We start from the raw sequence: 16,767 nt of genomic DNA, 5'->3' as shown, positions 1-16,767 counted from the left end.
TGGGGATAATGATACTTCCCTACCTAATCCGGTGAAGATGAGTTAGTCAATCTAGGTACAGAATTTTGAAGATGGAAAATGCTATATAAATAATAATAATAATTATTATTATTATTATTATTATTACTGGTCTTAGAATGAGACCACAAGATCATTTTATTATAGCACAGTCTAAATAAATCTCCCCAAATCTGAACACTCCTGAATTTTGGGATCTAAACTTTTCATCCGGGCTTATTTCTATAATGGGATGAGCCAAAATCACAGCTCTGACTTGCCCCACCTTTGGGGAAAGCATTTTGTGACTCCAATCCATCGCTCCAGCCCACCCTCTAACTCTCATTTGATTGTGACCAAACGTAGTCAGGATTAGAAATGCAGAGATGAAAGATTCTGTATGCCACCCCCAGTCTCTTGAAATGCAATGCCCATGGAGAATGGTGCCAGCAAAGCTTCAGGTTTTAGATGCTTCGCAGAGGATGGGGGTGGTAAGGTGCCACTTTTTAATGCTTCTGATGAAACCCACTTCTTTAGAATACTTGTGAGAGAACACCAGGCAGAGGGGAAAAGACTCCCATTCCATTGAAAGCCAAGTTGAAAACCCTGAGCTAAAAAACACAATCAGCAAAACAAAGAAATGGCATTGATGTAGTTCTTTAGATCAGTAATTCCCTTCAGCCCTCAGGCTGAAAGAGCAGTGGTAGGACTGAAATGTTTCTTGTGACTCTAGGGTCATGCAGGGTTTTCAGAGCTTGTCTATAGTGAGAAAGCGCATGGTGTTGGAAAATGTGTTAACTAGCACACGTAAACTAACACAGCGTTAAACATGCTTTTGCCCTTACTGTGGACAAAGACAGTCATGTCTTAAAACATCTTCAATTGTCATGGTTAATCCTAGGGTCACAACGTTTCTAAATTATTTTTTTACTTGGCTTAGAGAGAAGGAAAAACCTCCCTCCAGAATTCAAGGGCTTCTCCAGAGAGAGACACGGAGACAGACAGAGAGAGAGACCACCCCACAGAACTTTAGTGAACCATAAAGCATGGACAGTCTGAGGTCACAAAGCCTTGGAATGCTGGGAATGCATTTTTGATGTAATGTGCAAAACCTGTCACCGATTAACAAGTCATTGCCCTGACTCTTATCTGCTCTGTCCCTGAGGGGTCCATTGCTACACACTGGGTAAGAGAAATACCTGTTACGCAAACCTCCACCTGTCCCTTCCCAATGGCCCAGAAAATGTGCATGTGTGTATGTGAGAGAGAGAGCGCCCACGTGCATGTATGCTCACACCTTGGTGAGGTTCAAAGATCCTTTATCACCATACCCTCTCCTTACATGTACTACAGTTCATGCTCCTGCACATGACCTTGGGTCTGAGCCCTCCCTTACAGCGAAGAAGAGATACATAGAACTTAGTCTGTCTGCTGGGAAGTAGGGGGAGTTTTATCCAGGGGCTTGGCTGGCAGCTGATTACAACAGAAAGCTGTCCATTCTTCAATATAGGCATTTGTGTTGGGACCTGGGCCAAAGATGAGGAAAGGCAGGAGGTTATCCGTAAAGCTGCTGCTTCTTTTAATGTCTCTCCTTTCAATTCATGTGCCAAAGAAGAAGAAAAATGATTATGCTTTTAGTTTCCGAGCTCTGAGCTGGAAAGAAGAGGACCATGTAACTCAGTGACTTGTGAAGCATCAATTCCCTGAGGACAAGATTAGTGGCAAAACTGTACACTGGTGCACGGGCACCTATGTATACGCATACATGCAGAAACACACATGAACTCAGATTAATATGTATAGACACACATACACATATATACATGCATAGACACACACACTGTACATGCAGACACATACACATGCATATATATATATTCATACATCTAGACATACCTATGTCTAGAATCTCTCAGTACATTTTCCAGACCTGACAAAGAGGTCTGTGTAAGCTCGAGAGCTTGTCTCTCTCCCCACGAGAAGTTGGTCCATTAAAAGATATTACTTTACCCATTTTGTCTCTAGAATCTCACATGCACACAGACATGCTTATATGATCACGCACACATGTACACAGACTCACTTGCAGTCATGTGTGGACCCATATAAAGACATAGCCTCACATATATGTAGGGATACCCAAATCCTTACTAACATGCATGAAAACAGAAAGACAGACTCAGTCACAGACAGACATAAACAATCATTGGCGTGCATGCGCGTGCGCACACACACACACACCTCACCTGACCAGCCACTCAACAGATCTTGTGCCAAGAAGCTACCTTGGGGGGTGAAAGAGGAATTTTGCTCAGGGCATTTTGGAACCAAACCTAACCACAGTCCCTGAGTGGCAGGTCCCACACTCAGTGAGAGCAGCAGAAGTGAAGGAGGGGGGCCTGTTGTCACCAGAAAGTTATTTGCCCTGCTGGCATTGCTGACATTCCAACAGCCTTGACAGTGTGGCTGGTACTACCGCAGGGCAGAATGACCTAAGCGAGACTTGAGTGGGGGTGACGGAGAAAGGAAGGCTGGACAGGTTGACAACAGGATTCAGGGGTCTTGCTGTGACTGGAACTGTGTTTTCTTGAGATAAGTGTGACCTATTCACACTTGTCCTGTAGCTGAGGCAGGAGCTGGGGCTTTACGTATAACTTGACCTTCTATTGTGGCTACCAAACATTGGAGAAGATAAACAAGGTAATCAAACAATTCCCAAACTACCACACCACCTCCAACACACACACACACACACACACACACACACACACACACACACACACACACACACACACACACAATGAGCCTGGGGCAATGCTGTAGGGAACCCTTGACCTTGGAGTGAAGTTCAGACTCCAAAGGTAAATGAGTCTAGGAAGAAGGATCATTATTTTCAGGTAGAAAACATGTCCAGTCCAGTGAGACTCAGAAATCAGGACGGAAGACCAAGAAAAAACGGCGAAAAGGTTGTTCTGATGCCTTTCTTCCTCTCACATCTGTCACTTACAGGCGGTCCCTCCAGGTCATAGAGGAGGCAAAATGTGACAAGCTTTCTCTACTGCTGCCTGTGCTGTAATTGCTTTGGGATACACAAGAAGCTGGAAGGCAGGATTTTCAAAAGTGCCAAAGTGCTCTAGGAACAGAAGAGGGACTTGTGATCACTTTTGAGAATCCCATCCTTCGGGCCCAGGACGGTCAGTCCGTCACTTTTCACCCACGTCTAGTTCACTTAAGAGTTAAAAATAATGGGCTAGGAAAAGCAAGCTAATGCTTCTAAGGAGTCATCACAATGAAAAAAAAAAAGCAAAAGCAAAAGACATTGCAATTGCAGAGCCTTTTATTTACCAATTTTAATCGAACCCTCAAGAATACAGGATGTATCCCACAAGCAATCTGCTCGTTTTAGGTAGCTGTGGGTACGTCTACAAGGCAAAGTAAAAAGCTGTGGCCCTGAGTCAATTGACTCTGGCTCACAGGGCTTCGGCTGCAGGGCTAAAAATAGCAGTGTAGATGTTCCTGCTCGGGATGAAGCCTGGGCTTTGAAACCCAACGAGGGAGGAAGGTCTCGGAGCCCAGGCCTTGGACCATGTGGGGACATCTAGACTGCTAGTTTTAGCCCATGAGCCCAAGTCAACTGCTGCAGGCCCTGAGACTGACTCACTGTCATGGGTTTTTCTCAGTAGCGTAGATCTATCCTGTATGGTCCTGGGCCACAATCACGCTTGGTGATGGCATCAGAGTTACATCAGAGATGCATTTGATCCAGTATGTAGGGAAGCTCTAGTCTCTGGAAATTGTCTGTTAGCTACTCAAGGAAGGGACTATGTGCCAAATTCTGGTCCTGGTGAAGGCTTGATCTGGTTGAAAATTCTTGGCAAACTTTTTGGAGATTTTGTTGTGAAAGTTTGTGGCTGCTTTTTACTAGCAAATAGAATGGTTGATTGTTTTTTTTTAATTCAAAACTTTTGCAAAAATAATTTAAATTTTTGTGTGTGATTTTTTTTCCCCTGTAAATTTTGACTGGCTCAATTGAAAACAACATGATCTTTACCACAGGCTTCAATTATAACAGCACCTGGCCCCTTGTCTTTTCATTTTGCCTGTGAATTGCCAAGCACACTGGCACTATATGTGTAATAATAAACAACAGTGTTTTAAATTGACAACCAAATATACATTATGCAAATAATGAGGAGGGGACAGAACAAAGTGAAGGAATGGGAAAATTGGACCTCTGAAATCTTCTAATTGCTGGCTGGTGATGGGGAAAAGGGATTGGGGTAATTTTGGCATCTGTCCTTAATGTTGAATGGTGGGAAGGGAAATTTAGCTCAAATGAGCTAATTAATATATATATATAATTTCCACCCAGTTATAGAAAAGCCAGTCTTGGAGCAGCTGCTAGGTCATTGTTTGTGAATTTAAAAATAAAGATTACTTGGCATAGGCTGCAGGGGTGGAGGCAGCCTCTCTCTCTCTCTCTCTCTCTCTCCCTCCCTCCCTCTCTCCTTCTAGGGAGAGGTAGATGAGATTGGGAAACGTTAGCTAATCCAACTGTTTGTTGCTCAGGTGTGGCTTGGCTTTCAAATCTCCCCCATCTGGCTGCTCAGTGAGTGAATATCCAAGTCCCAGATGGTGCACCCTGCTGGTGTGAGATGGTAGGTCCTACACTCTAGAGAATTGGGGATGTCCTGCCATGCAAATAACTAATGATGTCAATTTAATTTATTTTAGGAGGCTTTGTCTCTGGTAGCCCTGGTTGCTAGTTTTCCCTCTCCACCATACACTCAGTGATCTGATGCCTTCTGGCAGCCATGCACAGATTTGGAGACTCAGAGATGAACATTTCCATTTGCTATCTCTGATTCCCTGAGTCATCCAGTCCTCCCAACTTGGGATGGGAATTGAACTCATAACCTAGGAGTAAAAGATGCCAGGTTCCCACTCTGATCCGCTAAGCATCCAGTCCCCCATGTCCCATTTATCATTCCCAACCCCCTGCACAACCTAGTTAGGTTCTTTTCCCCCTGTGTCTCAGACTATAGTTGCTACTATCCTGCTCCCTCTTCTGCCGCTCCTTGTGGGGATCCAGTGCTTTCCCCCAATGCCTCTGCTGCATTTGGCACACCAGCCTTGGCAAACAAAAGCAACATTCCAAAGAGCCTGCCCCCGGATTCTTGGCAAAAAGAAAAAACAAGAACACCCCCTGCCAAATTATACAGCCACAGAAAGAGCGTGAGGCGTAGGAGGGTCTGGCTGGATTCAAAGCCATTCTCCACCTGCTTACCACACTAGAAAGGAAATTGGAGAAGGGGACAGAAACCAGTGATATGCCAGAGGGGGCTCTTGTTAAATTTGGCCAAAGCAAAGGGGGAGTTGAAGAGATCGCCCTGCATCTAATAGAGCTCACCCACTCCCTGGATACTGCTGCCACTGCCAGAGCTGGACTTTGTCCCAGGGGCTTACACAAATACTTCTGCCGAACAAATGCACTGTCATACCCCAGACTGCTCCAAGCATCAGGTATGTTCAAAAACATCTCCTAGGAAAGATATAGCTGATTCTCCTGCACCAAATGACAAATGACACCAAGCGATACTATCAATGCACTGCCTCTGTTTTTTCAGAACCAAAGATTAACATTTCTTGCATGTGCAGTTCAGACAAGTTTGTTTGCAGAGGTGTTGGCTCCTCCTTGGTTGTGGTTATGGGAAAGCATTTTTGTTTAAATAGGAAACAAATTAATAGATCCTTCAGACACTGACATACACCCCGGTTATCACAAGCTAAAGGAGAAAATGTTGGTGGGAGTCTCTGGTTAAAACATGGGCAGCAAATCACTTGGTACCCTGCCCCAGTTCTTCTGCGACCACTTGCTTGCTTGTTGTGAGATACTGTATGTTCTTCTCATATCAGCCACTTCTTTTTCAGGAGACTAGAAGGAGTGGGAGAACTAAAACTGATGTGCTGTGAGTGCAGCTAGGTATAGGGTTCCTAGTCTTAGAATAGCAGGGGTTGCTGCACGTAAGCACGCAGAGGCGCCGGGGTCTGGAGTACAAAAGAGTGCTGCACACAGGGTGAGGTACCCTGGCAGAGCTGTGGGGGTGGCCCAGGACCAGAGCAGTAGTGAGTGGAGGAGGAAATGGCAACCTTGAAGAGAAAGGTTCTCTCTCTCCCATACATACCTAACAGAGCTATGTACCTCCTGATGGCCAATAGCGGTGGCTCCTGACATTCCCCCGCATGCCACAGAAACAGGAGGGGACAGAATCAACCTTGGAAATCCCCTCTGTCTCATCACTGGGGAAAGGGGGTCTTTGTGGTGATCTCACCCAGTCTGAAACCCTCTGTGCTGGGGTGTGAGATTAGCATGAGTGAGCGAGAAGCAGTGAGGAGGGAGGCGGGGGAGGAGGGGACGGGAGGGGAGTCATGGGCAGGAAACCAAGAATACATCAGACACTCTATATTTAGATCTTTTTATTCAGCTGAGGACAATATTCCTTGATTTCTCATTGTTTGGGAGAGGGCAGAGGGCAGGCAATCTATTCAAAAAGCTTTGTCCTAAGAGATGCCACTTTGTCTGGGCACACCAGGGGTGGAGGAGGGGCATATTAGGCCAGTCAAGTGTGCTTTCTGGGGGGTTTGTCAGTCAAAGAGTCCTGGGTTGGGTAGGTGGGAGGCTTTGTATTAGTGATGCTGTCACAGGGTATTAGGGTAACCATTGAGGGGGAGGTTTGGACCTGGAACACTTCTGTACTTTGTCCTTGGACAGTGACTCATACCAGACAAAGTCTGTTGTAGGTGTGTGTGTGTGTGTGGGGGCGTTTATGGATTATTGTTACCTTCTAGGGGCAGGGGATAAACGCAGGCAGGGATTCAATGTAAGAACGTATGCAGAATGGTGTGTGGACGTTACCAGAGTGGAAGTGGCTGGGGAGGGGCGGGGGCAGAGAAATCTGGGGCTGCCCATTTATTCCTGCTCCTAAGAGTGGGACAGAATTGTAACGAAAATAATATATTCATCCTACAAGGGACTCTAGGTGCAGCCCCCTTAGGAGGTGGGGAAGAATCTGAGCTGGATTCCTGTGCCCCTTGAACAGATTCTGGGTACAGCCCTGGGGGGGAATCTGAGCTGGATTCCTGTGCCCCTGGAACAGATTCTGGGTGCAGCCCTTGGGGGGTGGGAGGGAATCTGAGCTGGATTCCTGTGTCCCTGGAATAGACTCTGGGTGCAGCCCCAGATATGCTGCTGTGTAAAGCTTGCTATTTCATTGACATTCTTCCCTCTTATCATGCTCCTGAGGTAAACTAACTGATAGTATCATGCTGGTGAGATGCTGTTCACTGTGGGCCTGCTTCTCCAATGCCTTGCACTTTGCCTGGTGCAAGTGAGTGGAGAAATCTGATCTGGTAGCATTCTACACCCACTTTGCATAGGTGCAAATAATTATACAAAGTGCAAGACACTGGAGAATCAGACCATAGGTATGTAGGACACATATACCAATTTCTCAATATAACCATCTCTCTCTTTCCTGCATTTCAGCTCTGAGTCTATTTTTAAACTCTCTCCTCATTACATACCCTGCAAGATAGATATCAAGTGCCCCCACTATCCTGCATTGTGCCATATCTTGCTATATCACACACTTTACCCTTGGGGATCTCAGTGCAGGTTATGTGTGTACAGAATTTATGTTGTTTGCGGCATCCCCGTTGGTCCCAGGATATGAGAGAGACAAGGAAAGGGAGGTAATATCTATTACAGGACCAGCTTCTGTTGGCAGAAGGTACAAGCTTTCAAGCTACACAGAGCTCTTCTTCAGGCTGGGGAAGGAAGCAGAGTGTACAAAACTCAGGCAGAATAAAGCATTCTGTGGGAACAGAGGGCAGCAGGCACAAAACCACCGCCAACCCAGCTGACGCTAACTGGGCCTCTTGTCGGCAGACTCAGCAGAGGGGCCAAGTATTGAATGGGCTGTGGAAATTAACCCACTGCCCTCTCAGGGGCTAGAGGTGTTTCCCTGAGAGTGGGTTCGAGCCACACAGGCAGGGAACAGAGCACGGGCACAGCTAGCACTGTCACTTCTGCTGCTGGTAAACAGGACTTCAGCGTGGCATCTTGAGCTCAGCTACACCACTGTAAAGCTGAAGGCAGGGCCAAATCCTGGTCCCAGTAAAGTCCCAGGGAGCTTCTTTCATTATTTTAAATGCGATCAAGATCTGACCCCAGCTCCTTTGGAGTCAGTGGAGTCACTGCAGATTGAAATGGACGCAAACAAGGTCAGGCCTGGAGGGACTGATTCCAACCTCCCTCACACAGGTAGAAACCAGAACTGATGTCAGTGGAGTTAGTTACGCCAGTGTAAAATCAGAATGAGAGCAGGAACTCACCCTCTGGGTCACATTCATCTCAGGTGTAACGTGAGTGGCTTCACTGGAGTTACACTATAGATGAGTTTGGCCCTCAGCCTCCAGGACTATTAACCAGGCATAAAAGGGACTCCACTGGCATAAAAGGGACACAATTGATATTTAGTTTTCTCTTTAGTCATGAAAAATAATAATGCGGGGGAGGGGGAAGGGGGAGATGAAATGATCACTTTTGTTTTTCGCTCCTCATTTTTACTTCACATCATGAGTCATGTTATCATGTTCTCAGGAGCTGAGTAACTGCCGGGGCTATTTTTACCCTTGTTCTTGTTCAGCAGGCTTCCTTTTCTCTGCCGCTGCTGCTGGATGGACGAAGGACATGAGGACGGTGAGTGGAGGGGAACTGAGGGTGGGATGGCTGTTTGGGGGGGTGGGGGTGAGCCCCACCCAATTAGGAAACAAAAGCAATATATTAATATCCAAAAACAACAGGATGAGCTCTGATGTATGTCATATATATATATTATTATTATTTATTATATTGGGGGAGAGAAATTCCTTTCCAATGCTAGTCACCAGTCTGGAAAAATAAAGAAGGAAAGCAGAACATTTTTTCCTTCCATCAAAACAGGAAAGAGATGGGGAGTGGGGCTGGGAGGAGATACATACACATAGTAAAATGTTGCCAGAGTAAGGAGATGGCTACCCTTTGCCCTAAACTTGTGGGGGAGAGCAGGGTATGTACGCACTGTGAGAGGTGCATTCTCTCACTCTCTCACATAAAAATACATGCATACAGGTAGGTTTGAGGTATACATCAATCCTCCCACTCTGCTGTATCTTATCCTCTCTTTGTATCTCTCTCTCTCATTCATACATCCACGGAGAGACAAAGAGGTTGCCCATCCTCCCCTCACCCCCCCAGGTGTGTGTGTGGGTGAGTAGTGCCAGTCACCATTGTAAGAGCCCCTTTCCCAACCCTTCTGTATCAAGAACTGTGTAAGGTCCCATGGGTCTGGCCTATGGTGTCCCCTTCCCCAACTACTTCTTTCATTCAGTCACTGCCAGGGATCCCTTAAGGAGAGTGAGAGAGATTTACTATCAGATAGACTAACAGATGTTTTGCAGCATGAGCTTTCGTGGGTGAATACCCTGGCTCAGGTGAGTGACAGTGGAAGTGGGGACTCCCTGGGAGGTCCTGGCAGCTCACACCAAACACTAACTCCCCAGGTGGCATCTCTCTGTCATGTAGTTGTTCTGCCAAGGTTTTATTTAACACCTGAAAAGCAATTAGAGCCCAGAGGCCCTGTAATCCTTCCAGTTCAACACAAAGACAGAATATGCAAACCCTAAACAGCTGTAGCTTTTTCTTTCTCTAAGCCAGGGGTAGGCAACCTATGGCACGGGTGCCGAAGGCGGCACGTAAGCTGATTTTCAGTGGCACTCACGCTGCCCAGGTCCTGGCCACCAGTCCGGGGGGCTCTTCATTTTAATTTAATTTTAAATGAAGCTTTTAAAACATTTTTAAAACCTTATTTACTTTACATACAACAATAGTTTAGTTATGTATTATAGACTTATAGAAAGAGACCTTCTAAAAACGTTAAAATGTATTACTGGCACACGAAACCTTAAATGAGAGTGAATACATGAAGATTCGGCACAGCACTTCTGAAAGGTTGTCGACCCCTGCTCTAAGCAATGTTCCCCACCCCGTCTCTGCCTCCTTCCTTCCTTCCCTCTTTCCCTTGCCTCCTTTCTGACTCCTTTAGGGCTAAGTTTGACCTTCAGGAAGTGGGTGCAACTCCCATGGAATGTTCTGGGGCAAATGACAAATGGTGGTGTAGGTGACACAACTGTAGCCTTTTTCTGATCATACTTATACTGGGGTAAACCTACAGTAACTCCACTGAAGCCAACAGAGTACCACTGATGTGAAATCAGAACTGGCCCCTGGTACATGCTAGTCAGAGAGCAAGATTTAGGTGGGCTGAATTCATCTTTAGCTGTGACTTCACTGAAGTATGGAGTTACACAAGGGATGAATTTATCTGGCTGCAATAATGGTAAATTACCTCCTGCTATTTCTGTCCCTGGGAACCCCACCCAAGCTTTGCTAATGGATCTCAATCTTGCTTATACCACTTATGCTCCTCCAACCCCAGGTCTGCCCTCCCCCCACAGTTCTGCCAGTGCACTACCCTGCAGCACCCTCTGCTGCTAATACACCCTAATCCTCAGCAGCAGCACCCTCTGTTTTCCTGTTCTGGGCTACCATACAATTCAGCCAATGTATCTCAGTCCTGCTCTGCGGTATCACCTGCTATTCCAATCCGAAGAGACCCACTCAGCTATACTGAGCCACTTTAGACCCTGACTTTCAGACCTCCTATTTTTTTCTATTGATTAATTTTAAGTAGCATTCGTCATGGAGAGGCTGAGACGTGTCCACAATTCAGGCTGCGTCTTGCTTCCCACTATAAACCCAGTTTTGTTTCCTACCCCTACAAAATCATCAGAAAAGGTTATTAACACTCACATGTTGCATATGTGATCTGTGGCCAGCCGAGAATTTTTTGCCAACATTTGAGCTGATGAGAGAGAAGCTGTTTATGTGCTAGGGAATCTACATTGTTTTAGGATTTTTACGTGTATGTTAAACCAATTCCCAATAACAAATAAATGATTGGGGCACGATGAATGCAATTCTTCATTGTTCAAAGAGGGGAGGAAATTTCTAATAAAAAAACTTCATAATTAAAACTCCAGGCTATTGAACATGGAGGGATCCTGTAGGGCTGTCATATTTGTGGCTTGTTTGATGGGATCTGCTCAGCCATCACTAGGTTGTGACATTGCCTCGTCAAGTCATGATGACATATAATGACATTTTGACTCAACATCATCCCATTGCATCTAAACCTCATCCCACTGCAATATGCAAATGACAATGCAGTGTCCAACTGTTGTGATGTGACATAACAACATAATGACATTGCCACTGGCCTCCAAAGTGCTTTGGAGTCCAATGAATGTCTCATGGCAGTCCTTATAGAAGGTGCGATCGCCTCATTAGAAAGGTGACGATTCTGGAAATAATGAGGTGAGCAGCAATCCTATTTCGTAAAAGCAATGAAATAAAGAGAACAGAGAACTAGCCAAGTTCAGAGCTGGGGTAAGCAGAGGCAGCCCCAGTGAATTGGTATTGGGCTCAGTGGAGTTGCATCTGCCCAAATCTGAATTTGGCCCAGTACCGTTAAGATTTTTTCACAAGAGAAAAATCTGTCCCGGTGTTAAAAACAGAAAAGACAAATAAATAGCCTCTGAAATCCAAGCAACTCTGAATATTATTTAGTTCTATTTTCAGCCAGGGTTACAGGTGGATGATTAGTCAACTTCCAAACATCCTCTTCCTTGTCGTTTAAAGATTCAATCAGGATTTAGCTTTTCACTGTTGCTGAGCTTCTAAAAATTCCCCAGCATCATCCACATCAAAATAAATAACTTTATTTCCATCCGACCTTACACGTAATGTAGCTGGATGTAGAAAAGCCAGTACCCCCAAGGCAGACCCTAGAGTCGTACAACATTTCCTAATGTCTTGTGTCTCAGAGAAAAGATGCAGCACTTCCTGCTAGCTTAGTCCTTAGCCCCACTCGCTTTGACTGATGTACGTAAAGTGCTCAGCTCCCACGCCCACACTGGTCCAGTCCTGGGTGAGTAGACGCAGACAGTGGGGTCTATGGGCCATAATCTCGGCTGATGTAAATCATAGTAGCTCTACTGAAATCAGTTCAGGTATGCCCATTTACACTAGCTGAGGATCTGACTCTGTATGTTCATATGTGTGATGATTGATGTGATGTGGACCCAGCTAGGGTGGTCAGTGGACCATGCCTAGAGCAGTGGTCTCCAAACTTTTTTGATCACGCACCCCTATCAGTAAAAAATTTTTGAGCATGCACCCTGTGCCGCCCCAGCTCTACCATTTTTGCCAAAGAAAAAAAAAAAAAAAAGCACTACTCCTGCCGTGCCCCCACAAGGATCCTCTTGCGCACCCCACTTTGGAGAACACTGGCCTAGAGAATGAAGGGAGCAGTAACACTAATGGTGTTAGTGGGGAGTGTGACTGGAAGATCTAAGAGAAAGCTCCTTTAAGATCTGTGATATATTGGGGAGGTGGCACTATGCCAGAGGGGTATATGAGACACTGCCTTCCCATGCTTCAGTTCTGGAGTTAGGCTCGGGTCTGATTCAACACCCTTCCATCCCAAGCCTTTCCTCCTGCACCTGTGTGCCATGGGTTGGATCCTCAGCTGGTGTAAACTGGCATAGCTCTGATGACTTTACACCAGCAGAGAATCTGGCCTCTTGCTTCCTGGTTTAGGATGAAGGCGGCCCATGTACCTTGCTAAGTCAGAGCACTTAGCTTTGCCCAGCCTTTCTATGTGAATATTATGCTTTTGTGAGTTAGGTTACATTTCTCTTGGAAGCAGGGAGCAGAGGGGATTGCTGTATTGTTATAGGAGACGTAGATACGGAGAATCTGATTCTGCAGTCAGGTATTCCACAGGTTCCTGATTTACACCAGAGAATATGAGCTCAAAGTCAGGCCCTTTAGGTATGAATAGCTAAGCTGGGAAGAGTTGTGATGTCCAGGGCCTCACACTGCAGAGGAGACATTACACTGGACACCCTTCTGCCCATCTCTTGTGGTTGCTGATCATGGAGAAGTTAAAGATCACAGGGCACTTCTAGAAGAGTAACTCCAGCATCTTAACCAGCATCCCTTCCCTCAGTGAATGGGGTTCTAATAGCTGCCGCTACATTCATACCATTGCTGACCAGAGAATGGCTGGGGTCTTTGCCTAGGCTGTCGCTGTGCCATCGGGATCTCTCTCTCTGCTGCGTACAGTGCCCTGGGACCCCTGGGGTATGAAGCTGAAATTCTCTATCGGAGAAATCACAAGAGCAAGCACCTTAGCTCCAAATGTGTGAGTGTGTTTGTGCAGGTGAGAGAGAAGAGCATGTGGATGTGTCTGTCAGGACGCATGAGTATGTGATTATGGGTGTCTAATTGTGTTGATAGTGTGAGAGAGTGCCTGTGAGTATCTCTGATTGCATTACTCCGTCAGAGTATGCATATGGTTGTGCATATGTCAAGAGTGAGAGTGTTAAAGAGCATGCAGTTTGTGTGTGTGAGTGTATAAGGCTGTGGGTAGGAGAGAGCATGGGTGGGTATGTCTTTGAAAGAGAGTACATGAGTGTGTGAGAAAGCACATGAGTGTGTGAGAAAGCACGTGTGATTTGCATGTGTGTGTGTTAAGTGTGTCATTTTGTTCATGAAGAGAACATGTGAGTTTACAAGAAGGCATGAGTTTATGAGAAGTCATGATATGACTTTATCTTGAATTCACCTGTTAACTAACCCTCTTGCTTCCCCCAGCAAATACCTCCTTGCTTAATTTCCCTTCGGATGTTTATTACATGTAGAGATAATCATGCGGCAAAATTCCTTTTAGTGCCAAGAGCAACACAAATTCTGTTGTAACGATGTTTGAATTTTTTTGGCTTTCTTCTGCACACAAAGAGATTGAAGATATTAAAATGATATCTCCCTCCAGAGCAAGCGGGATGGCAGGGCAGGGGAAAAAATGCTGAGAGTTGCAACAGTGAAAGTCTTAGTCTTGGGCCAAAAGTATCCACTGCTCTGCTGGGAATGCCTTTCTCCTTATCTCTCTCTCACTCCTGAAGGAATTTCTCTCCCCACTTCTATGTGAGTATAGGGACATCACCAATATAAATTATGTTTATTATTGAGGGTCTTTTTTATTTTGGTGAATATTGAATTGTCAGTGCCTTATTAGATTTTTTTTCTCTGTCTTTGATATACAGCCAAGAAAGGAGTTGCTGCTAGCTGTCTCCACCCCTCTCTCTTCTCCTTTAAAAGAACAGCTGAAAGGGTGCCACCTTATTCTCTTTCTTGCAGACTAAAATAGAGACCCATCAGCTCTCTCCCTGCTACTCTCTTTCCTCCCACTTGATTTTACCTTTTTTCTTGTTGCAACAGAGCATAAGAGGCGGCGGCGGCAGCAGCAGCAGCACCGCTGAGACTTATCAAGACTCAACACACACACAGAATCCAGCCAAGACATTTGCTCAGCTGTCTGCAAAACCAAACCAAACAAATCAGACCTCACATACAACCAAACTACCAGCAACATTTTGAAAGAAAAGACACTGAAACCAGAAAATAATTTATGAGAAAAAAATTCAACTTAAAAACAACTTTTTTAAAAAATATGCCAGAGGAAGAAAAACATTATTAAAAAAAATTAAACCAACAAAAAAAATTAAGAAAGAAGATTTATTTTCGGATTTTGTATAAACATTTAGGAAAACTTTGTTTAAGACTTGGGTTTTTTGGAAAACATTGCAAAACATTTTTACCTTTTTGTGTGGGTCTTTTTTATTTTTTAAAGAACAAAAATTAAGAAGGAAAAAGATAAAGTGTGTGGACCATCCGATAAAAGGAAATACTGAAAGATTTCTTGTGGAGAGGGGGGAAGACAGACAGACTTTGGATGCATACATTTTTGGGGGGACTGCCTTTTTAGTTTATTTATACACCTCTCCTATATTCCTGCTGGCTGATGAGGCAGAGAAAGGGGCAGACAAGTAACCAAGATTTACTTTTTAAAAAATAAAGTCCCTGTTTTTTAACCCTTTCTTCCCCACTCCATGATTGTGGGAGACGAGAGAAAATAATTTGGAAAGGAAAATGAAGAAGTGCAGAGCCCTGTGTGCAGAAGGCAAGGCTGGAGCCAAACTGTAAGCAGAGCCTGCCTCTCTCACCTCTTTGCCTAAGCGTGGGAATTTATTATTTCTTTTAAAGTCTGTCCTTCAATGTGTCTGGAACTTTTGGGGCTCAAAGTCGGTATGGATTTCAGATTGATCTTCATGTCTCTCTGGTACCTGCCTCTCATCAGCACTGAGGTGAGTGTCAAACCATTTTATTTTACAACTGAGAACAATCAATATCTGGTGACTTTAGACCCAGGATAAAGTATACAGAGCAGAGTGAGAAAGAACTCCTTATAGGTGTTTCTCTGTCAAGTTTCATTGTATCTGTGGGAACAGTTGTACATTTGCAGGTTATTATAATTGTCCTTTATCTTAGTTTTTAAAAGGCAAGAAAATGAATAAGGGGGAAATAAATACTGTTAAACAAGCAACATTTAAGCCGCTGAACTGACAGGTAAAAGGGAGCTGGGGAGAAGGGGTCAGTTTTGACTCTGGATTCATAGATGGCCATTCATCCTGGCCAAATGTAGCAGTTGCAGCTTCTTAATCTCTCATGCATTTATGAGTTTTGGTCTTTAAAACTAACAAACCTCTTTCTGCAGCGCACCATGGCTAGCCCTTGCCCTGCTGGCTAGCTGTTTGTAGGGGGAAACACCTTCTCCCACCACTCCCCAGAGAAAATATGTAATCCAATGGCATCTCAGACCTCCGGGTGGGGATCTTCAAGATGGGTTCTGCTGGAATTAAACAGGGATGAGCCTGTCTGGCAGTTCAAGAAGGAGCCTGGGGTACCTGTTGCAATGGGGGCGGGGGAGTTGACCGAAGGAGAGAGCCCCCAGTAGTTACAGAAGGCGCTTGCGGTCCATCTCACGATGCTGGTGGAGTCAGACGGAATGAAAGAGCTCTGGTGTCGTTCAAGATTTATGTCTCTCTCACGCTGGGAGGTCAGGCTGAGTGGAAGTGGGGAGCTCCCTGAGTTCTTGCAGCTGAATTCTAGCCCTGGTTGCTTGGCTGCAGCTGCAGCAGCAGCGTGTTCCCCGGCTGTTCGGGGCCGGGAGCTGCAGCAGGGATCCTCCTATCAGTTCTGAACAAACACCCAAGAGGAAGGGAAGATTGTAACGATTTGCAGAGACTAGAGAGAGGTTTGTGGGGGAGGGAGGGTTCTTAAAGGAACCCACGTCCTCTCTTTTGCTTTCCTGGTTTTATCCCCCCCCCCCCCCGAGATTTCTTCGAACACATTGTGCCCGTCTCTTGGGACTCTGGTCTCTCTTACACCAGTGTAACTTAATTGGGTCCGACCCTCAGCATGCTGCGCGGTGTGTGTCCGCAGGAGTAAGCGTGCGTCTCCAGAGGGTCAGGACATAGGGCGGGAGAGCCGCAGCAGGTTGGCTGGAAATGCACAGCTGCAGGGGGGTAATTACAAATAAAAACGGCTGAAGAAATCAAGTTGGATGAGTTTGCTCCTCCTTGCAGCGAGCTGGCAACAGCAAAGAATTTAGTCTGGGAGCGACAGGAACAGCACGAGAAGAGAGGACTCGTACTTCTGCAATAGAGTTATTCATAGAGAGCCCAGGGCAGGACCCAGCCCAGTAT

General features: G+C 45.5%; 1 protein-coding gene across 8 annotated transcripts in view; it reads left to right on the top strand.

Annotated features, from left to right (window-relative positions):
* Positions 1-1,101: 1,101 nt before the first annotated feature.
* PDGFB (platelet derived growth factor subunit B) overlaps positions 1,102-16,767 on the top strand; it is a 36,995-nt gene continuing 21,329 nt past the window's right edge. Inside the window, exons 1-5 of one of the 8 annotated variants that reach the window (XM_039514391.1) lie at positions 1,109-1,183; positions 3,007-3,191; positions 4,567-4,655; positions 8,706-8,758; positions 14,441-15,366. In XM_039514391.1, the coding sequence (XP_039370325.1) occupies positions 15,277-15,366 (90 nt within the window). In that variant the 5' untranslated portion in view covers positions 1,109-1,183; positions 3,007-3,191; positions 4,567-4,655; positions 8,706-8,758; positions 14,441-15,276. Of the gene's footprint in view, positions 1,184-3,006; positions 3,192-4,566; positions 4,656-8,705; positions 8,759-14,265; positions 15,367-16,767 lie in introns of all 8 variants that reach the window. The other 7 variants (XM_039514398.1, XM_039514383.1, XM_039514409.1 and 4 more) reach the window with 7 other exon arrangements.

This window comes from Mauremys reevesii, linkage group 1, assembly GCF_016161935.1.
Source record: "Mauremys reevesii isolate NIE-2019 linkage group 1, ASM1616193v1, whole genome shotgun sequence".
NCBI classification, from domain to species: domain Eukaryota; kingdom Metazoa; phylum Chordata; order Testudines; family Geoemydidae; genus Mauremys; species Mauremys reevesii.
Note: the sequence above shows the minus strand (reverse complement) of the source record. Positions and strands in the feature narration are given on the sequence as shown.